General features: G+C 42.3%; 2 protein-coding genes across 3 annotated transcripts; one reads left to right on the top strand and one right to left on the bottom strand.

Moving 5' to 3' along the window:
- Positions 1-967: 967 nt before the first annotated feature.
- rpap1 (RNA polymerase II associated protein 1) lies at positions 968-16,824 on the bottom strand. Of its 2 annotated transcripts, none has more exons than XM_022750875.1 (27): positions 16,786-16,824; positions 15,866-16,065; positions 15,500-15,648; positions 15,160-15,252; positions 14,727-14,907; positions 14,451-14,615; positions 14,109-14,339; positions 13,020-13,135; positions 12,770-12,868; positions 12,298-12,399; positions 12,035-12,202; positions 10,975-11,154; positions 10,700-10,834; positions 10,419-10,589; positions 8,871-9,028; positions 8,575-8,745; positions 8,273-8,468; positions 7,862-7,971; positions 7,482-7,677; positions 7,236-7,382; positions 6,709-6,851; positions 5,937-6,369; positions 4,925-5,043; positions 4,578-4,809; positions 4,212-4,388; positions 2,744-2,800; positions 968-1,684 (listed from the first exon to the last, which is right to left on the bottom strand). In XM_022750875.1, the coding sequence occupies exons 2-27, from the start codon at positions 16,059-16,061 to the stop codon at positions 1,535-1,537; spliced, it is 4,275 nt and encodes a 1,424-aa protein (XP_022606596.1). In that variant the 5' UTR covers positions 16,062-16,065; positions 16,786-16,824; the 3' UTR covers positions 968-1,534. The 2 variants fall into 2 exon arrangements, with proteins under 2 accessions (XP_022606596.1, XP_022606597.1); XM_022750876.1 differs by lacking the exon at positions 16,786-16,824 and adding an exon at positions 16,635-16,676.
- A 536-nt stretch (positions 16,825-17,360) lies between these two features.
- On the top strand, positions 17,361-22,310 carry LOC111226002 (transmembrane protein 151B-like). The gene is made up of 3 exons (XM_022751075.1): positions 17,361-17,530; positions 17,615-17,656; positions 20,395-22,310. Exons 1-3 carry the CDS (start codon positions 17,477-17,479, stop codon positions 22,024-22,026), a joined length of 1,728 nt encoding a protein of 575 aa, XP_022606796.1. The 5' UTR covers positions 17,361-17,476; the 3' UTR covers positions 22,027-22,310.
- Positions 22,311-22,970: the final 660 nt, after the last annotated feature.

The raw sequence follows: 22,970 nt of genomic DNA, 5'->3' as shown, positions 1-22,970 counted from the left end.
TTCATTTTATCTGATGATGAGGGCTATGTCAGTTATTGGAGAGTTTTCTCCAGCTTTGGTTCTGCAATTTTTATGAAGCCTGGAGGGGTTTTTATTTTTGTTTTTTTTTACCTCTGAATTATTTTCAATTCTACCCCTATGTTATTTTCTCCTGTTGTATTTCAAACTGCTTTGCCTCAAAGGGGTCATCACCAAAAATAAAAACCAAGCTATCATCTCCAGAACAAGAACAAACATTGTTTTCAAGCGTATCTGGTCTTTCTGAAGCTTTATCCTGCAAGCCACCATGAGCATGAAAAGGATAGGAGCTTAAGATAAGAGAAGCGTATTATAAGGTTTTCTGGAAAATAGATGTATTTTTTAAAACGCTTTCAGATGCTTTATAATGCACCTAAGTAATTCAAAAACTATTATATATTCCATCTCCTATATGTTATGCCTAAAATTCGCCATAATGTGGGACTCTTAATAGACTGAAGTGAGGACTTTAACTTCACCAGCATGTGATAAGCTGTTAATGCTATGCAGTTAACTCGTCAGCTAACCGAGCACTAATAGGGGCTGTACAAGCACATGCAGAGAAAACACACCAGCACCTTATGGGCATTTTCCAAATCTGACTTAACACTGGCAACAATTAGAGCGGATTCAATGGAAAAGTATTGGGAGTCTCTGTCAGTGAAGGAATTCAGAGTGAGTGTTATTGATCAGTGACACTGAGAGGGAACAATGGATTCAGCTTGTCTAAATTCTTCCGAGACTCGATCTGAATGTACTATTTTTATGGGCTATAATTGCAGTGCTGAGTCATACAGTGATTAAAGAATAAAAACACTAAAGTTTACACATATTTGAAATCATGTTTTATTTACAAAGAAGACAATTTCAGGCACTTGTAAAGTAGGATATTTTTCTTTACTCAGATGCCAAGAATTGTCCTGGGCTGTTTTTTTTTTTTTTTTTTTTTTTTTTTTTTTTTAAGCACACACAGATGCACAGTAACCCTGGCAAAGTGCTGGTGTCACAAGGAAAAACATGTCATTCCTATCATTCCCTTAGAGGAAACGTTTATGGGACTCATGCGTCACTGCATCTGCACTTAATTTTTAGCATCTGTACTTAGCTTTTGGCCGTGTTGTGTTTCAGACAGGTTAGAGTAAACTTAGAAACCCCCCAAACGGATTAAACAGGCTTCCAGATCTTTACCAGTGATGGTCCTGTATTATTTTGTACTAAAATTATTTGTGAATGCTACTTCATTCAGGGCTGGCCAAGTATACCTCAGGTTCTCTTTCCTTCAACAAAAGAGGCAATGGAAATTTTTCTTGTGACCATGTTGGCTCTTGTTCCATCTTGATGAGACACCTTTAGTATTTGAAATGAATGTCTCACTTTGTCTCCCACCACTAACCTCTCTTCTCCAGCATCCTCTACTCATGCTCATCTCTCCTTCCATTTCAGTCCTGTACTGTCACTTCTCTGTATCTTCTGCTTTTGGCTCTACGCCTGTGTTTTTCCAAACTCTCTGCTTCATTCAGTCTCCTTTGTCATCACTGCCGTCCTGCAGTCCCAGGACACTCTCCAAGCGCTTCGCCCTAATGGGAGGCAACTGCTCGTACATTTCAAAGCCAAACTCTGAGTGCTGCTGAGGAAGACGAAAGAGCAGCAAGTGGTTCCTCAACACCTGGATATGAAATAAAGAGAGAGACAGAGGTGAGAAGAACAGCAGAAGAGCTGGTGTAGACCACCCTGGGGTGTTTGGTCCCTGAGGGGTATTTCTGCAGTTATTATGTGGGGAGATTGTGGAGTAGCTCAACTACGTTTAAAAGAAATAATACATAAAAATAATGATTTGATTTAAAAATGTATATAAACAATCATTCCCCAGTGGGGCAGTGGACAAATGGCTGAAAAAGTTAAAATAAATAACTTGTACTGTTGTTATAAGTAATTGATAAACAGTTGAAATCCTGCAGCTCCAAGTTGTAGCAGTACAAACACAAACTTGACCAAACTGACCAAAACCGTGACAGTTCAATTCTATGAAATTACTGTATAACAATATCCACTTTTATATAATTAATAGTGTTAAATCAGATCCAGTTTAAAAATCAGTTCAGATGAACATGTGGAACATGACATGATGCCAGAGCTATGGGGGTACGCCAGACAAAAACAGAACCACTAGTGTAAACAAAGCCTTCGGCTTGTTAGAAACCACACAAGGTTTCTAAATTACATCACAGCAGGAGTTTAAGTTGCAAATTTATTCAATAAAACTAGAGGAACAGGATTATTACTGAAATTGCAGCTGGAACAAAAACAGAAACTAATTGTTAAAGACATTATAAAGAAACTGAATTACTTGAGAAAAAATCTTCTACATAAAAAGAAAAAAGATGAAAGGATCACCACACACATAATTAATCCACAGACATAAAAACACAAAACCACTGAACATTCATGACAAATGAAATAAAAGCTAAGCTACAATGACCATAGATGGAAAAGGGAACAGTCCAGCAGGCCAACGGTGACTTGGACGGTGGTCGACAAGATACAAAACAGCAAGAAACAGACTGGTTTGTCAGAGGAATGTGGAGAAAATATCGTCAGAGAGTTACGTGAGAAGGAAGGGGAAAAGCTGGTACAATCAATAAACACCTTGCAGCATATAAAGATCAGAGAGAGCGGGACAAAGTGAAGGAAAGACAAGCAGTGGATGCACAAAGGAGAGGAGTACCTCATCAGTCAGGTAGTAGATTTTCCTCAGCATGCTGTGCCGAGCTGCTTCAACCTCCTGGAAAAGGACGAGGGGATTAAAGATCAAAGGCCTCACTGATGAACTGTACTGACGCACTCAAGTGTTTACTGAAACTCCCCACCAGCGTGTATGAATGTTTTCTGCTTCACAGCTCTGAAATAATGTGTTTTTGAGTGAAGTAAATAAGCTTAAGTTGGTAAATGTGTTTTGTATTCTTGGATGCTAAATCCAAAACCGTGCTGTTAAACAGCAGTCACATACCATGACCAGAAATCACTATTTATGAACACGAGAGAACTAAGTTGAATTTGGCTGTTCCATTGACAGTTAATCAATAACATGAGGACTACTTTTTTAGAGATGTAGAGATTTTGCATCCAATGAGCTCCTATATGACGCAGAAAATGTGCGTAAATCCCTAAAAAACAGATGAGTTCTTCCCACAAATCCAGCCTCTTAGTCCGTGCAGCTGCAGCACCCTCTGGGTTTGATAAGTCATTACGCATGTGGCAGTTTGCCTTAGGGTTTCACTGTGGCTGATTTTTTTTTTTTTTGAATGCCACCAAGCACAGTCTTAACATAAATAAACAGTCAGGGGCTCGGATTCATTTTTGAAGCCCTCGGGGAGCAGTTTTTATAAACCAGGAAAACACTTGCAGCGCTGACAAAGGTCAAATATTTTCCATCTGTTCTGAGGGCTGTTTTTGTTCAGCTGTGTGCCATGTAGTAGTGATGTTACGTGAGAGGTCGAGACTTCATAGTGTGTGTCGGGTATAGTTGAGCTTTTCTAATCGACACGTATCATTTTGGACATATGATGTAACTGACGACGTGTGAAGCTTCGTTTCCCGTCTGTAACACATGACTGCTTTTGGTGGCGGTCCGAATTATGGAGCAATATTTGACTGTGTATATAAGACCTCTGAGAGGAATGATGTATTTTCATAGTTTTTGGTTTGTAACACTAATCGACATGTTGCGTGCCAGTGGCTTGGTTGTGTTTGCGATGGATCCACCAAGGAAAAGAAAGACTTATCCATTTTGACAACACTTTAATAAGGTATGTGCAAAGTAGTGTAATATTATTATAAATGCATTAAGTTAACTGAATTTTTTTTTACAAGGACATCCCATTATACATTAAGCATCCACTGAAATATTGGGAAAGTCAGATTAATTTCTGTGCTATTTCAAACTGGCTATGTGGTTGTTGTTGTTGTTGTTGTTGTTGTTGTGGTTGATGTATTGTTATTTCTAAAAAAAAATGAATAATGTGTTTTTCCAAAAATCATTTTCCATAACACATTCTTTGGCCACATTGGACTTTGACTACTCAGTTTTCACACTTCAATTAAAACAAAGATATTGACCCCAACTTGATTGATATGTTGATTGCCTTTACAGTGTTAACTATAGAGGTGCCATTGCCACCATGCTGTGCCTGTACCTGTGCTGCAGCATCCTGAGAGAAGATGAAGGAGTTGACGTGAGACAAGGCAACCACATACAAGACTGGACACCAGCAGAGCCTCAGGGTCCCAGTTACCAAAGAGCGGAAGTAGAGACGGAGGAGAGGGAGGGAGTCTTCAGGGGGAGAGGTGAACCGCTCGATAGGGACGGACAGCTTCAAATGACGAGACAGAGACATCAGAATAATTTCAAATCATGAGCTGAATGATCAGAGAATATTTGAGTTATAAATGAGACAGACAACAGCTGTAACACTACTCAAAAAGATGAAAAGGAAGCAAGTGAAAATTAAAAGCACTAACGCCATCATCATCATCATCATCATCATCATCATCATCAGTACCTGCTCCAGAGTGACTCCCAATGACCTCAGCATCCCCACATGTTCTCCAAACACAGCCAGCCTCATGGTGGCGCTGTACCTCCTCTGCAGGGGTAAGAGCACCCAGCAGCCAAACAGCCGGTCTCCAAAGGACACGGCTTCGTACTGAGCCAAAAGGGCTGAATACAGGTCCTGGAAGGAGGCTAAACCTGGAGGAGGGGCGTTCAGGTCCAAAGAGTCCAGTCTGGATCGCCTGTAAATAAAGACCTTCTGTTTATCGGGATCGAAGCCACCCTACTCTGTGCTCGGTTGAGATTTTTTGTAACAAGAAAAAGGATATTAAACGTTTTATTGATGTTATAGCACACCTGGTCAGCAATCTAAACAGACCCCAGGTCAGTTTCTGAACGGGTCTCTCCAGGAACAAGTCACTGGAGCACAGGAACACACAGGACAGGCGGGCCAGCTTAGCGACTGGGGGGATCACCTACAACATGACAAAATGTTCTGGATGTTACAAACAAATGCAATGTGTGATTTCCTGAATGAGACACACAAAGGAGCGTCACCACCACAGGATCAATAATAATGACCAGTAAGGCTGTAACTAATGGTTATTTTATTATCAGTTAGTCTGTCTATTATTCAATATACTTTATCAGATCCCTGCTTTAGCCGTCCAAAGGATATTCATATTGCTTCCATATACGAAACAGAAGCAGCAAATCCTCGTATTTTACAAGCTGGAACCAGAGGATGTTTTTGTGTGAAAATTATTGTTAATCCATTATATAATCAATCAATCAATAAGTAACATCTTTCAATAAACATATTCTTTTATTAATGATAGCCCGAAGTTAAATTTCATGTTTTGCATTTGTTTATTTTTCTGTCATCAATCTTATTTTATCATATTTGGGGTATTTTATTCCATTTCTTTTATTTACTTTTATTTACTGGATCTGATTTAATTGTGTGTGACGCTGAATTGTTTTCATTTTTCCAATGTTAAGCACTTTCTTATATTGTTTTTTAAAAGGTTATTGATTGTTTAACTGAGTAATTGTTTCATTTCTAACTTTTTTCGTTATAAACTTAGTTGGATGATATGCAATTTGATTTTGTTACCCCCTACATCAAACTGACAACTCAACCTCACAAATCCGGTATAAATTTGGCTCTAACTATTACAAACATTTTATTTAGCTTTAGATGGAACTGTCAGAGCCTCAGAAATAGATTATTATTTTTGTGGAAGTTTTCTCTTATTCGTTTCAAGTGTCTAAGGATAAAGCATGCTGTATGTTGTACAGATTGCAAAGTCCTTTAAGGTTATGTTGTGATTTTGTGTTAGACAAACAACTTGACTTTAATTTGTACCTTTAGAGCGTCCTCCCTCCAGACCTCCAGCAGCAGCAGCCACTGCAGACAGTGGGTCACCACCTGCAGAGCCCCCTGAGGCAGCTCCTCCACCGCTAACCCTCCACCGTCAGAAACCCCTGTTCGCTCGTACAGGCTGATGAGTGGGATGAAAGGCCAATCAGACGGCAGGGTGGGACCGTTGACCTCTGGGAGGAGATGGGAGTTGATCCAGGGGTTGCGGCCGAGGATGGCGTCTTGGGACACCAGTACGGATGACTCCAGATGGGCCAGGTGTGTGAGGAAGCAGCCCCGAATGGATGGCAGCTGCACGCAGGCTTCTCTCAGGAGAGCGCCGACAGTTTGGAGAGATGGAGAGGTGTGGTGTTGTGTTCCCTCGTGGAGCTTCAGCTCCCCCAGCTCTACAGCCTCCGGTCCTCCGCTGTGGCCCTCACTGGAAGGTAAACAAACAAACATAAACTGAGAAACACTGGAACAAAGTGGAAGCGAAAAACATTGAGTATCACTTTTGGTGGAAATGGGTCATCTGTTAATTAGATCCAATTCCAAAGAAATGTAATTTTGAATATAATCTAATCCCTCAAATTAGATTATAAGTATGAGTCTTGTTTTCAAGCAATATATATAATATAATTTTAGACAGAACATTATATATGTAGTGAACAAAACAAAAAAATCTGAATATTATCTCAGGCTCTTTACAGTGGTGATTATGTTGGCACATACTGGCACTTAATCCCAAATTAAACTCAGTAAAATGATCTAAACTCACGATATAAAGTCTTTGTTGAAGAGGATGGTGGAGAGCAGTTCATGTGCCAGGTATTCACTGCCGGGTAACAACCATGGCAGCAGAACCAGCGCCACCTGGTGGTACAGTGATGCATGTCTTGCTACTTCTGGCTCAATGGGAACCTGAAAAAAGACAAAAAGTAAAAATGAGGTTGGTTACACAAAGAAAAAAACAGCTTCATGGTGATGATACATGATGTAAATATCATCACAGATGAAACGTGAATTTATACACGAGATGATCAAATCACATTTTATGAAAAATAACCGGTAACTCCAAAGGGTTCACTAATTTTTTCTTGCCACTACAGGTGACAAATTAAAGTAAAAACAAAATAAAAGTGTCTTAGTAAGGTGTTTGGCTGTTTGTGCCAGCAGAATAGCTTCAGTGCTCCTTGGCATTGATCATACAAGTCTCTGAACTCCACGGACACCATTCTTCCAAAAGATATCGCCTCATTTGGCGTTTTGATGACGGTGGAGAGCGCTGTCTAAGTTGGAGCCTACCAGTCTGTGTGCCAGCCGGAGCAGTAGGTAGAGGAGGTGGTGTTCATGTCGGAGAAGCCAGGCTCTGGTGTGAGACACAGTGGGTGTAGCCTGACTGCAACTACGCAGGTAACCAATGACAGGTTCTGACAGCAGGAGACCAGTGAACTAAAGATACAGAAAAGGGAAAAATTGAGATTAAATATATGGGATTTTTATATGTCACCACAAGATAGCAACCTCGTAGCGAAATGTAAACTGATTTACCTTACAGCTGAGACCTTTGTGGAGGCCTGTGATTGTTTTCAGAAGGAGCCCCAGGCCTGTGAGAAGAGGGAAGGGGGAGCTGGGGACCACCAGCCCCGGACGATCCTTCCAGCCTGGGCAGGCCAAACCAGGGAGGCTAGAGTTGGTCTGTGGGTCCTGATGACTAGACTGGACATTACACACTACTGAGGAAGACCTGGTGTAGCAGAGGTAACAACAAATAAAGATGAATAAAGAATTAATGAAAAGGTTTTGTAAAATACGTAAAACAGATATTTTATAATTTTTAAAAAACAAAAAAATAACTGCTTTGTAAAGTAACTGTGACCTTTTTTCTGCTATTTTGACAACAGAATTAACTGAAAGTAAATGAAACATACCTGAGGTTCTTGATCAGGCTTTGCACAGCATGGTGAGAAAACAAAGGAACGAGAACCTCAGATGTGAGCTGCTCCAGCTCTTGAAGAGTCTCCACTGGCTTGAAACAATTCTGAGGAACCAAGTTACATTATATAAAATAAATATTTGGGTTCAGCAATATGTCTACATTTTGTTACATTTTTCTTGAAGTATAGCCAGAACTACTAAATGTCAACTCTTGATAGCTTGGTAAAGTACAGATAGCTCAACCATGCTGATGTGGACAAATTTCTCATTTTACAGATGTTTCCTTCAGAAACAATCAAGGATTTGTTAATTGTTAAGTATCACCTGTGTGACTTCGCAATGAGACTGACACATACAGTTACCTGCACACATACAGGTAAGGAGTACAAAGTGAGAAATGGTACCTGTCTGGAGAGCTGATGATAGTAAGCCTCTAGGTAGACCAGGTAAGCTGGTATCAGAGCGAGGCTGCTGTCTGTCTGAACTGGATTATCGAGGCTCTTCACAAACCCCTTCAAATGGCCCAACAAGGACGCCTGCAACCCTGTGACATGACCCCAAGACACCTCAGGAGGAGGGAGGCACTCTTCTCCCTGAGAGCTGTGGTAAAAAACAGAGAGGATACCATGTGGATGATGAGGAGTGTTGTATGATGACACATGTAGCAGCACGGTTTTCTCAATCCTTTTTAGTCACTCATCTGTACCTGACCATGCCGGCCTGCAGCTCCTGATGGCATCCGGCGGTGTGCGTGACCTGCGTGAGTAAAGAGAGCAGAGCCAGGACCCGCTGGAGCTGCAGAGGCAACAGAGGATCTGAGGGGCTCAGCGCTCGGTGCACAGACTGCAACTCCTTCACCAGGGCTGGGTACAGGTCTCTGTGGAAAAATAACGACAGTAATCAAAGACGGGTACTGAGAGGGAAGGGCAGAGGTTAAATTAAACATCTGAGCATCCAAAGACACAGACATAGAACCAGAGCTGCTCTCAGATGTTAGCTTACATGTACAAGCTGCAGGCCTGTCCGTAGCCGGCTGCTACAGCCCACAGCCTGTAGGCCTCCATGGTGATCCTGAGGGCCTCGGTGGGCTCCAGCAGCAGCTCACCGGGCTCAGCACTCAGCAGACAAGACAGACGCTCCCTCACACCCAGAGAGTTTAACTGGGGAGGGAAGAGAGCAGGATATATTACTAACGCATACACAACAGAGGTTACAAATACTGTATGTGAGCAGTGTATTTAAGGAACTCTAAAGTATTAAGTATTAAAGGAACCCTTTTACTTGAGTGGACCCAAGGGAGAGTAGTTACTACCTTGGTAGTGGTTAATGGGGATCCAAATCTAAATAAATAAATAAATAAATAAATATGTAATGAAAATGTATGGTCCAATTAATAATAAAAATAATAATAATATAATTTCAGTTTTTCAAATACAGATGTGGCTAAAAGTGCCTTTCCATTTAAAAAATTCTCTGTGTGAAATAAGTTGAAACTGACAAAAGTAAACAGTAACCTCTATTCTCCGTTCAATATCTAAAATATTGTCCCTTTGGGATTAATAAAGTGCTCTATATAATAGACCAGACATGTTACTTTTGATTTTTGATGTGCGTGGTATTCTAAATACTACAACAAATGAAAATGGCATGGACAAAAATATTGGGACCCTTACCCTAATATTTTGTAGCATACTCTTTTGAGGCAATCCCTGCAATGAAGCACTTTTGGTAGCTCTTAAATAGACCTCTACAGTTGTATTCCATGAGTACAGAACAGATGTGAGTTACCAAAAAGATCTGATTTTCTTTCATCTGTCAGCCAAAGGCCATTCTCCCAGTATTGTGTCTTGTCAACATTTTAGCAAACTCCACTCTGACATTTTTATATTTCTCTTTTTAAAAGTGGGGTCTGTTCAATCTGGGGTCAATTTTCCTCTGGCGGCCACATCCCGGGAGGTTGGACCTTAAACTTCTTAACAATGTTGGCAGCTGTGGTCACGGGAACATCAAGCTCCTTGGTCTTGTAGACTTTACCTTGATCATGCTCTTCCTTATCTCATCAGATAGCGTGTGTAGATTTCTTTCTCTGGCCCGTGCTCGGTGTGGTGACACCAAAGTGCACAACGAGGACTTTTCATCGTTTAAAATCGGCTGAATGACTGATTATAAGATTGAAGACACCTGTGATACTAACTGAGGACAATAGTCTGCTTGAAACATCGCTACAGTACACTGATTTATCACCACTTCTACCAATAATTTTGTGCAGGCTGTTTTAGAAAAATCTTTTCAAAAAAGCTACTTTGTTCCGTCCTGTGCAAGCATGGGGTTAGGGTTAGACAAAAAAAAAAAAAAAAGCTTTTCATTTGAACACTTTTCAGGAAGAATGGAGCATTGCTGCAATGAGCTGTAAAGGTACCACCATATTTAGCCACGTCTGTCGATACCATCAAAACCAATATAGACACAGTTCATCCAAGCATTTCAGAAAACAAATAGTTACTTAATGATAATTTCTTCCTTACACTTGTACAACGTTATAACACTTACCAGTCTGGCACAGGCATGTCTGCCAGAGGTAGCCAAAACTCTTAAGAGCTTCATGGCGCTTGCCAGTGGGAGTCCATAAACAGACTGAGGAAGGGGCAAAGATGGCGCTGTCCACGAAGTGGGAAGAAACTCTGACATCACCGTCTCCATCAGGCGAGGACAGCCCAGCACCTGAGAGTGAAATACATTCCTACTGAATTTGGCCAGAAAGAAAAATAGATCGTAATTCCATGATTTTGACTGAATGACTGTGTGAAACTGTGGGCCGTTACTGTGGTTACCTGTGTGGCAGATGAGGAGGAGTGCCTGGCGATGCGAGTCAGGATGTCCAGGACATCCTGGACCACTCGAGGAGATGGTCGAAACACCTCAAGGATGTAACGCAGCCTGGGGAGAAGTTTCATTTTAAGCAGACCCTGAAACACAGACAAGAATAACAAAGAAAAAACAATAATCACTCATTTACAGGACTTCATTAGATTAAGATAAAGATCTGAAAAAAAAACAAGGAAATCAAGTAAAACATAAAAAGAAAGAATGAATTCGGCTCCTTTACCTTGACAACATCCTGCCTGGCCACATCATGATCACTCTTCCTCTCTTCCCTGTCCTTGGCTGTCTCCTTCATACTTTCGTCAAGCCCTTCATCCTCCTCATCTTCTTCCTCCTGAGCAGACGGCAGCAGGGGGAAGGAGGCCAAGCCACGAAACCAGGAGAAGGTGCAGTCCAAACACTCCTGAGAGGAGAGGCAAATTGGATAAGAACAAGAGGGACAGTGGAGTGAGAAACTCTCACAGAGGAACAGTGACAGACAACCACATTGTATTATATCTTACACAAAGCCAGTTTTCAGTTCTGTTGTTATGACATGTTGTGAAATCTGTCAATGTTAATTCGTTTTTGAACTGCACTTCACAGATCCACTTAATAATCATTCCTTAAGTTTTTTTTGTTTGAGTCTTTGGAGCTAAAATGAATCAAGTTACATCATTATGTAAATGAAAAAAACTTAATATTCTGGGCTCTGTTCAGACCTGGTATTAACACCCGATCACAAGTGGACAGCTCTACACATTTAAGATCCGATCACTCAGACCACATTCAGAGGTGGTCTGGGCCACATCTGGCCACAATTTTAGCAGTGTGAACGCGTCCTGGGCCACATTAAAGGTCCGCCTACTCTACTGACATCCTCTGTCTCAGTCTAATTAGTCCCGCCACAGAAAATATTTTACTATTTCAAACAGCTAAAATCTTATTTCATTGTGAGCTGTGCGAAGTGCAATGATTCGCTCAACCCCTCCTTCCCCCCCACACACTCTCTCTCTCTCTCTCTCTCTCTCTCCCAGACAAACACATACACATACACATTGACAACAGACCCGTCAGACAGGATAAAAACAACAACACATAGATGTTTATTTACATATAAAGGAGGGATTTGAGATCCGCTCACAAGTGGCCACTCGAGATGCACATGCAGATGCATTCTAATGGCAGGTGTGAAATGATGTACCGAGAGCTGTCCACTTGTGATCAGATCACTGAAGACGAATGTTAATGCCAGGTCTTAATGGGGCCTTAATAACATGCTGTAACGCTTCAAGTTGTCTTACTTCATCTTCTGCACACACTAGAAGTGCTTTAAGTGCATGTACAGCCGCAGACATCGCTCCCTCCACACTGTCGTCCAAAGCAAAGCGAAGCAGGAAGAGCAGGCCGGCGTCGAGCAGGGTGGACGTCACGCTGCCTTTCAGAACTGACATGTATTCTCCAGTACGTGCCTACAGGGTAAAAAAGAAAAAAATGCAGCATGAGTGAGTGCAGGCACTGTAGATAATGTGCGTGACATTGAGTGAGTGTGTGTTTGTTTGTGTACCTTTGAGAGGATGTTGGCTAGAGTGCTGAGGGCCAGACTCCTCTGCTGGATGAGCTGACTCCGAGACAGCAGGAAGAGCTCCTGCAGGGAGTAACCTGCCCGCTGGGGGGAGAAATCCTCAGTGTCAAGAATGAAATCATTACAAACAAAAAAGACCAGGGGTCTAAAAAACAAACTCTGACATGACCCTGGCTTCCAGTCTCAAAATTTAAAGGCCATGACATTCACTCAAGGCTATGGCAGACATTTCAATCAAGGGCAGGTTATGTTTAAGATTGTGAGATTCAAAGACTTCCTCATAAATGTGCTCTCTCGCAAAACACTGCATTCAAATGGGCGATACAGGTAACTAAAAGAGCTATACCGGGAGCAGTGAGCCACCATTATGACACTTATGTGAGATCCAAACACAAAGGGGAAAAACTAAAATAAAAAGAGACTTTTTTTGTACTTTAACTTGGTGCCTACTGACCTCTGGCTCCTCTCCATGATGGTGCAGACCCAGGTGAGTGGGAAGATCCTCAGTGGGTGGGATCAAGCTCCCAGCAAAGTCAAACCGAGCCTGCATGGCCTGTCAGGAAACACAGAACCACAGAATGTGTACACAATGCGTTTTAATCAGGAAAACACTTTTCACCTGTCACTAAGGCTTTGAGTAGAAATGAATGAAAGCGGCATGTTTCTTTTTGTCTGACTGGTATTGTAAGAAACATCTCCCTAACCTGCTTGGTTCCTTTCCTTCTGGGTGCAGGCAAGTCTCTCATCCACTCCAGCTTCTCTGGCTCCAGCTTATCCATGTGGACCCATTCCTTCTGAGGTTTCACCAGCAGATCCTCCTCTGAATTCACATGTACATACAAACACACACAGTGGGGGGAGGCATGTTAGCTAACAATGTATGACTGTTTGTATTAATTGGTACAAAAATTTTAAGTAAGTAAAGCTTATCTATATAGCACTTTTCACAGACATGAGTCACAAAGTGCTTCACAGAGCCAAACGGCATTCACAAATGTCCTCTGTTGTAGCTATGACAACAAACAGTGACCTGGAGAGGTGGGTTGTAATGTGACAGAAAAAACTCTCATCCAGCTATGTTTAAAGATGCTCTGTAAGAAGTTGAGGCAGCGAGTGGCTCAACCCAAAATGAGGATATATTGTTTTTTGTGGAAGGGCAGGTAGAAGAGGCAATAAATAACGTTTAATAATGGGTAAACAGCTTTACTCATTTCATTTTGTTTTTTTGTTTTTTCTCAGTAAAACAGAATGGTATAAATGATGTGCAAGATCTGTCTTCATGTGATCCATTAGCAACACTTTCATCAGCACTGGGAGTATTCTCTGAATGATCTGCAGTAACTTAATTGCAGAGAGTGGCTACTTCTGGCTCAGTCTGGCCTTTCTGCTAATCACACAAAGTGAAGTCAACGATCAGCTTTATGTCTGGATTTGAGCCATGCAGCAGAGGCATCTCACATTAGAAGGTTGATGCTTGAGAGAGTGGAGAGAAAGAGGGAAGGAAAGTGAAGAGCGGGAAGATCGGGACAGACAGAGACAGGGATGGAGGGAGAGATGGCAGGCAGACAGCCAGGTAAGCTGGTGTGTGAGCTACTGCTCTGAGATGTAGCACTGATCAAATGATTATACAGCCTCAGCAAAACGGTTATAAATTCACCAAGCAAGAGGTGATGTCAGATAATTATATAGCTTAGTCATCCACATGACCTAAATCCTGTTGGTTATTTTTTATCTGGAGAGCAGGAACTGGCAAGGTAGAAGTGATGAAAGGGTTTATTTTGAATACATCATACTCATCACAGCAGGTGGCGGTGACAGTTCCTCCTCCTCGTCCTCTTCTTCCATCTCCACTTCTTGGGGTTTCTGACACAGCTCAGCAGCACTGGAGGATTCTGACTCTCTGCTCACACTTTCAAGAGGAAAATTTTCCTTTCTGATTTTGCCCTCGGGACGTCCGGATGGAGAGGCTGAGGACAGGACGCTCTGGGCTTTGCGAGATCTAACAAACTCCACCAATCTCGGATCTGGGAAGCAGAAATAATCGTGTTATACACTGTGGTACCTACAAAAAGGAAAAGCGGTTCTGATGTACTAGTCAAGATACAAAACAGGAGAAGTAGAGAAGTACTGCCTACCAAGCTGAGATAAGAGTTTCTTCTGCTCATCTAGTATCTCAGACTGAGACATCGCCCGGAGTTTGACCTGGTTCTCCCTATGGATCCTCATGGTCTCCCCCGAGCTATCTGGGCCCCCAAGCCCCAGACCAGACAACAGCCTGGGACCTGAGACTACAGGTGGTTCTAGAGAAACCAAAGGAGCGAGAATTAAATAATGTCCAAAGGGGTGTTTGGTGAAAAAAAAACAAAAAAAAACATTGTTCTCATTAATTAGGACACAATTCATATGATCACCTGCAGGATCAGTCTGATCTGTATCCATACATGTCTCAGGAGGGAGGTTCTGCTCCCTGGGTTCAGGTGTGTGACCAGTTTCAGGTGCACAGTGTAATGGCGTCTTTCTTTCCTTAAGTCTCTGAGCTGCAATCTGACGAGCAAAGATGCTTTTCTTTCCTCCGGCTGAAGACAGAGGCACCTGGTCGGAAGGAGTAATTGACTTAAAATATTACAATGCATGTAAACCACGATCATTTTACCCACTGCCAAATTAATGTAACAATAGACACAAGTATGAACAGTAAAATTATTCATTTTTAAAGTACTATGTGATATTTGTCTTAATTTTAAATGGCCATGGTTTACTGCAATTTTAAATTGTCTTGATTTAAAGACTTAAGCACTCAAAATTCAAACAGCTTGAGAAGAAGGGACATTAACATCTCAGTACCTGACTGCTGGTTTCTGAGCGGTGTAGTACTTTGGGGAAAGCCATGCCTGTGAATGCTGGTAGAGATATTGGAGTAGAGCTGGTATCTCGCTCCTGGAAATAAAGAATAATGTTATTTATTCATGGGTGAAAAAAACTAAAACTATGTATTATGTGAAAAGAAACAAACTTTGAAGAACTGAGAAGAACAAGCACAAGATGCGTGTGACACACAACTTGCATTTATACTGGGTGAGGTCCAACTGCCAATATCAGCTACTTCATGGAGTTTAAAGTCACTGATTCCTCACTTCCCATTATTGAGGAAAGTATGGGTTAGACTTTTAAAACCAGAACTTACAACGATCCTGGAGAGAACAGCACTGATGTGAGTGTCGTGCCTGTCCAGCCTCTGCTCAGCATCCTCATCCTCGAAGGTGACACGACTGGCTTTAAAACGAGACTTCTTCGGGGGGGCTGGTGTCAGAGAAGGGAGCTGGTCTGGAAGATCTACAGAAAAACATACACATGAATATTATTTTTGGTGTAATATTAATGAATCTTATTGATATGCCACAAATATTTGCTCTTCATTGTTGTCAGATGTTACATTTTCCTTAAAAATTTGACATGGTTATTACATCAGTTAAGGACCATCTTAGCCTCATGTTGAGTCAGGGAAAAACCCCAAAATGTTGTGGACTGTCAGTCTGTAAAACTTTCATACCTTCTATGGTGACAACATCCCTCTGACTTCCCTCGTTCTCCCCGTTGGGTTCTCCTCCTCCCCCTCCAGCCTCGCCTCTCCTCTTGTCAGGACGACGAACCACATTGGCAGCAGACGGGGCACCAGAGGTCAGAAACTGCTCCTGCTGCCTCAGGAGGTCTGCCTCCGAGTCGGTTGGCTTGGGACGCCGCAACATCCCTCTGAAGTACACAAAACACAGTATCAATGGCATTGCAAGAGTTGTGTCGAATATCCACAAGTGTCTACTTCAGCCTGAGCCCAACCATTTATCTCTCAAACACCTAACACTGCTTGATGAAGAAACAGACTTTGGCACAAAACTGCTGGAGTGAAAGGTGACGATGATGAAGGTGTAGATTCAAGGGGCCCAAAACTGCTGGGTGAACACAAAATAACAGCTATGCCCCTGATGACAGATAAAGGATGAGATCGGAAAATTAACTAAAACCCATTCAAGCTAACTCTGGCTCACCATACTATGTTTAGCTGATAGCTTTGTCTGGCAGATTTGAGACCATCTTAATCCAATATTATAATGTGAATTCAACATAATCTCATATCTGCACATGACTTTAGGCTGAACTTGGTTAGCGTGGCTAATAATATTGGGAACAGACGCTATCTAGGTTAGCAAGGACAGAAAGCGACGAACTTAAACTATTTAACCAAATAAATTACCCATATCTAATGTTAGCTAAACAAAACTCATTTGTTTTCATGTGTACTGAAGTTTACATCGGACACGCACCGGAGATGAATGAGACGTACAGTTAACGTTATCTTAACGTTAGCTAAGATTCAGTCGAAGCTTGAAAGTTATCCAAAACATTACCAAAAAGTATCACCACAGTGAGACTGTTTTTGTTGCGTTAAAGCGTTTAACGGTTGTGTTAGCTAACCTTCAGTTAAGCGCAGGATCCGTGATACTCAACACTCGGGGAACACACGGAAGATTTTTAATGTGACACCAAACCTCACCTTCAAAATAAGAGCTCCGCCCGAGAAGTGAAGGCGTGTCGACGTCCTTCTGTCACAAATTAGTAGGTAATTTAGAGGCATAGAAGGCTTACAATATTGAGTTTGCTGAGTTGTTAGCGAATATTTAATGTATCCTCTGTAATTTATGTCGCGGAACATCCAGGATATACTAGAGAAGATACCCCCCACCCACCACCCCCGCTCCTCCTGCAGAAGACTGGACAACCGGTACCTGGATGAACACAGGGCAATGTTGTTTGTTTTATTTATGATTTATGGTTTTATTAGGTAATTTCAACTGCAGACCATTGGCCACTGACAACAAGCCTCGCTAACTGCATCATGGTCAACCTCTGCTGTCTCTGCTGCGGTGAAATCCCTCAACCCCGCCCCCCTCCGTCCTGCCAGTCGGGAGGACCACCACGGGATCCCCGCTCCGTGCAGCAGCAGCAACAGCAGCCGCAGCAGCAGCAGCCTGCTGGCTTCGGCCCAGACGCTGTGGGGCTGAAGGGGGCACAAAACGGGGGAGCAAACGGAAAGATATCTAGAGCAGAGCATGTGAATAAGAAGGAGTGAGTTTATAATCTCTCTCTGACATGCGAAAAGTGCAGCATGCTCTCTTCCGAACTGGACTCTGCGGAGGACACGACGGCCAGCGCTCCCAATGTTGCTGAGGGAGAGGGGCAGGAGCAGGAGCAGGAGCAGGACCAGGGGCAGGAGCAGGAGCAGGAGGAGGAGGAGGAGGAGGAGGAGGAGGAAGACTCACCGGCTGAGAGGGATGTCCCGGAGGAGGTAGGTACAAGCAATTCTTTATCTTAGCTTTAAGTAAAAGAAAAGACACTTATGTACAAATATCAGCTGAGACTGTATACCTGACAGTTCTCATAACTGACTGACTTCAAGAAAAGTAAGCAATGACATAAAGTAAGCAATGAACCATAAACTACCTGTTCCTGCAACATAGAACAAGGCCACAATAAGATACAAGTTTCCTAACCATATGTTTTACTTTACTTAAAAATATACAAATGTTCTTTTGTGTGGCTCAACATTTAAATCACTATATTTTGATTTCTGTGCTGTAGTAGCTCACTAGAAAATGAATGCTATCCTTTGATATCCCCTCTCTGCCATTACAGTACAACCGCTTGCACCTGCAGCCAAACAGCGTTTCTGCTTGTTTGAAATGTCAAAATAGTCCATTTCACATCGTGGCAGTAGACTCCAGTGATGTGGAAAGGTACTCCCATTAACAAATGGATATATTTTGCTCCAAAGAGAGTTACATCTTTTGTGCAAAGCCCCTCCTTAGTGTTGATAAGTCCATTTGAAGTGTAACTGCATGTGGCTGCATTTGCTCCACAATCCTTTCTGTCTTTTTTGCCAATTACTCCATCCATCTGGGCAATTGGCGGTGTGCCGCCGGCCATGCAGGGTCAGTAAAATGACACAAGTTGTCTTCAGAGCCATTATCCATATAACTTGGTCATGTTGAGTAGATTGAAGTAAACATTAGGTACAAGCAACTTGTGCCTTTTTCATAAACTCTATTTTCCCATGTGTCATGAGGCAACAGATTTCACTCAGCTGCTTAAAAACTCTTCTGGTGTGACCAAGGATAAACTGTGATCCCATTTATTTATTTATTTATTTGACTGGGATAACCTTGGCTAGATTTAGAAATTGACAAAATATCAGAAGAAGTATTTAAAGGGAGATTTTTGCTCCCATCATTATAGCATAAAAACATGATGGAAAAAAAACACCCAATATGCTGTTAAGGTAAATGAGTAAAGGTTGTACATAGACTTTAATGTCTGCAGCCTGGACCACTGAAGAGTCCCTCCTCTCTGCTACACAAGAACTGAATCCCTGTTTGCTCCATAAATAACTGAGGAGGAACCAGCAAAGTGACATCTCCACCCCTGTGTCAGTGCAGTAATGGATGGCTGGTTGTCAGCATAAATCCTTTCACTCCATAAAACACCAGAGGTTGTGTACAACATCACTGGATCTCATAGGGAGAAATGTCTCTCTAAAAACAAACAATAATATTACAATATTCAGAAATCTCCATGAATGTGACTGACAGGATGGGATCCAATTCCATTTGCAACGAGTTACAGTGAATGTTTCACTCCTGGTTCAGTCTCTTCATGCATAAAGGGTTACGCTCCAGCTTCTTTTACTGTTAGTGTTACTGATGAAATAGCTTTGGGCCAGTGTCTCTGCTGAATGGGATAATTTGACTTGTGGTCAGTATTGCAAAGGTGAGCACTTTCTGTTTCTGTTTGTCTGCTCTGAGCTAACCAGCAGTACTACAGATGAAGTGTAGAGCAGAGAGAGATGTACAGATGTGTATTATATTATATTATATTATATTAAAACTCATGTGTTGACATGTAAGCAGTAGTTTAGTGTTTATGTGTTTATATGTGTATATCGGTTAAGGTGGACCTAATTTTAAGTATTTTATATATTGTATAATTTATATGTCTTATAATGTGCCATATTATATCAGCTATTGATGCAGTTGTTGATCAATTATTTATTAACTAGTAAATATATGTAGAACGAAAAGTAAATTATTTCAATCTGTGGACAAGAAGTACAGTATGTATTAGCTTGAAAATAAATGCTCAAGTAAAGTACAAGTAATTTACAAACTGTATTTATGTATAGTACATATACTTAGTAACATTCTTGTCATGTTGGGCTGCAAGTGATGATTGTTTCCGTCACCAATCGATTGCTTCATTTTTTTTTTTTTTTTTTTTAAATCATGTATTAATCTACAAATGCTCATCACAAGTTCCCAAGCCCAAGGTAACATGTTTAGATGTTTTCAACTTATTGTCCAAAAAATCAAATCCACATCTAACAGAAGAAAACAGAACAAACCCAAAGAAAAAAAAAGTAACTGTGTCATAGTATGTACACCAGAGAGCACTGGCAAGATTGTTATTTACACTGTAAAATGTAGCGTTCAGTGTGCGATACTCATCACAAATGTTTGTTCATGTTACAAAATTAATATTCGCTAATATATTGTTTTAAAATGTTTAAATCTCAAATATCAATATAGGTATCTGCATGAAAAACCCAGTTTCAATCAGGCTCTGTTTCTAACTGTGGGTAGAATCTCCTAGATTTTTACGGTTCTGTCTGCATATAGATAAGCGTTACAGTGTGGTTTTAATGCGGCATCCTTTCTAGCAAGTACATTTGCCCTACTGCAATATAAATTAAAATAATTTCAGAGATAGATGTGTGAAAACAGTTCAGTTAATATTTATCTGTCAGCTGCATTGACTCACAGCCTCACCGGGACACTACATGGTTTAATTGAATTCCACTGAGCTTTCTTTAGTTTGATTTACTTTGTGCTTAGGTATGGAAAAGCTTGGCCATTTATAGTGCAGCCAAGTTCATTTGCATTTCTACTGCAAGTCATGATACCACGGCCATGTTTCAGGGGCTCATTGCTCTAAGTGCCTTTTCTTTATGACTCTCTCTCTCTGTCTCTGCAGCAGCGTCCAGTGAAGCAGTCCCTGGGTGCTTGTGTCTGCCGAGAGTCCCATTGGCGCTGCCTGCTGCTCTCCCTGCTCATGTACAGCTGCATGGGCGCGGTGGCCTGGTGTCAGCTCACCCGGGTCACCAAGATCAGCTTCAACCCCGCCCTCACCTCCTCCTTCACAGCCTCCTTCACCTCCTCCCTACGGGGGGCGTCTGGGATGGGCGTTGGAGGACACTCAATGATCTACCACGACAGCCCCTGCTCTGACGGCTACATCTACATCCCTCTGGCTTTCCTGCTCATGCTCTATGTGTTGTACATGGTGGAGTGCTGGCACTGCAGGGCCAGGAGCGACCTGCAGTGCAAAGCAGATGTGGACAGCGTGTATGAGCGTGTGCTGCGGATGCGGCAGGCCCAGCCCTGCATATGGTGGAAGGCTATCAGCTACCATTTTGTCCGACGGACTCGGCAAGTCACTCGATACCGTAACGGGGACGCCTACACCACCACACAGGTGTACCATGAGAGGGTGAACACGCATGTGGCAGAGGGAGAGTTTGACTACAGCCACTGTGGGATGAAGGATGTATCGCGTGACCTCAGAGGCTTGGAGGGATTTCCGGCAACTCGCCTGCGCTTCACCAAGTGTTTCAGCTTCACAGAGGCAGGCCCAGAAAATGATTACCTCAACCAGAGAGCCAGGTTCTTCTCTGAGATCGAGGGTTTGGACGATTACATGGAGGCCAGGGAGGGGATGCAGCTGAAGAATGTGGACTTCAGAGAAAACCTGATAGCCTTTGTAGACCCAGACAGGATGCCTTGGTACACTTCCCAGGTTGCCTTCTGGCTGGCAGCTCTCTTCATGCTGTCCTGGCCTCTGAGAGTGCTCATAGAGTACCGCACCGCTTATGTGCACTACCGCATAGAGAAACTTTTTGGGTTAGAGTACAGCCAGAGCAGCCCCTCTCCTCTGGATGAAGACAGGCCTGTGAGGAATAACACTGTTTGTTCTGTCCCCAGAGTAGACACACTGGACAGCACTGAAATGGAGTGGCACATACGCTGCAACCGACAGGTGATTCCCAGCTACTCGGAGGCCATGCTGATAAACATGAGCACAGCAGACTCTGTTTCACTACACGACACTGAATGCACCTCATCCTCGAACTGCTTCCTGTTGGACAGCAGCCAGACTGCACAGAGTTACGGCGCTCTCCAAAGCCAGGTTGATTGCGAGCAATGCAGCGAGCTGACTGGACAAGGAGACGGGGGAGGCAGGAGGAGGACCGTCACAAGCTCCAGCTGCTCCTCCATCTTCTCCTGCCGGGGAGCACTGTTCCAGTCCCACCTCTCGTCGGACACGTCTCGCCTCTCTCTCTGCCGCATGTACGGCTCCCATCGCACTGTGGCTCTGTGGAGGAGCCGCAGCAGCAATCTGACGGACCCCTGCTGCGTGGATGAGCAGTGCTACAGGTCCGACTCCAGCCAGCTAGCCCTCAGCGACAGCCCGCCTACTTATAGGGACGCTCGGTTCTTCCCAGTTCTCATTGTACATCGGCCTGAGGGCTGTGGCAGTGAGGACGGGGGGGAGGTGAGGCGTTATTATATACGGAGAGGGTCGTCCAGTGTGGAGACGGCTCTGTAAAGGACAAACTGACACTGACTGATAAGTCAAGATAGATCAGTAATAAAGGATGGTGATGCAGAGTCGGTCACTGTTGGATAGACAGAATGACATTAATGAAGATCTATGGAGACTATGTGCTCTTTCAGGAAATCCCACTGTAAATATGAAGCAAAAGTAACAGATGCAGGTGTGATGTAGCTACATGCACTGGGACACTGTCACCTTGGCATTGTCATACTCTCCTTGTGGTAGCAAGACTCTGTCATGTGTATAAGTAAATGATAACTGTCAAAAACTGATGAGGATTGGTGCATATATACCTTTGATAAATAACACTGCACGATCTGAGCATTCCCACACGTCATCACTGATATTTTTCAAAAATCAAGGGAAATTAAATTTAACCTGTTCTTATGTCTGTCAAGTATATATGTGGGGGGTACATCCCACCTAGAGGCATATGTAAGAATGAAAAAAAAGAAAAGCTGCATGTTTTTACCAAAGGTTTTGTCTTTTAGTTTATTAATAGAGAGCAAGGTGAAACCAAAGACATGAGTATTCTGTTTTTTGTTTTATTTATTATTATTTTAGTAATGATCAATGAGAGATAAGTGGAGTGGAGAACATTAAGTGAAGGGTAATTGCATATAAGTATTTAATATCAACTTGTAAGGTATATGAATCTGTTCACTTGTACCTTGTCCGACTGAAAAGAATGTTTTCAAAGTGAAAACACATAGTAATAATATAAGGAGCAGTCTGAAGACGTAACATAACAGGATGGAATTGCAGGTGATGTTTTTTTCTCTCTCTCTCTCAAATGAGTTGATTAAAAACTTGAAAATCATACAATGAATCTTATCAGTGTGGCAAATTCCTTTTTTTTTTTTTTAAGGTCACAAACTTGCTTCTTGTGCTTCTTGTGTGCATCAGTACAGAAGATTAGAAAGAAGGGAGATCAG

This window comes from Seriola dumerili, unplaced genomic scaffold (genome assembly GCF_002260705.1).
Source record: "Seriola dumerili isolate Sdu_G_001 unplaced genomic scaffold, Sdu_1.0 BDQW01000149.1, whole genome shotgun sequence".
Classification (NCBI taxonomy): Eukaryota; Metazoa; Chordata; class Actinopteri; order Carangiformes; family Carangidae; genus Seriola; species Seriola dumerili.
Note: the sequence above shows the minus strand (reverse complement) of the source record. Positions and strands in the feature narration are given on the sequence as shown.

What these genes read in the sequence shown, in the direction of transcription:
- LOC111226002 (XM_022751075.1), top strand. Translation starts at nt 17,477, where the DNA reads ATGCTCTCTTCCGAACTGGACTCTGCGGAGGACACGACGGCCAGCGCT. An exon ending in CGACGGCCAGCGCTCCCAAT is followed by an intron (nt 17,531 to 17,614) that starts GTTGCTGAGGGA and finishes GAGGAGGAGGAG; the next exon opens with GAGGAGGAAGACTCACCGGC. An exon ending in AGAGGGATGTCCCGGAGGAG is followed by an intron (nt 17,657 to 20,394) that starts GTAGGTACAAGC and finishes CTGTCTCTGCAG; the next exon opens with CAGCGTCCAGTGAAGCAGTC.
- rpap1 (XM_022750875.1), bottom strand. Translation starts at nt 16,061, where the DNA reads ATGTTGCGGCGTCCCAAGCCAACCGACTCGGAGGCAGACCTCCTGAGG. An exon ending in ACCGCCACCTGCTGTGATGA is followed by an intron (nt 13,136 to 14,108) that starts GTATGATGTATT and finishes ATGTGAATTCAG; the next exon opens with AGGAGGATCTGCTGGTGAAA. An exon ending in CTGCAGGCCGGCATGGTCAG is followed by an intron (nt 8,469 to 8,574) that starts GTACAGATGAGT and finishes TTTTTACCACAG; the next exon opens with CTCTCAGGGAGAAGAGTGCC.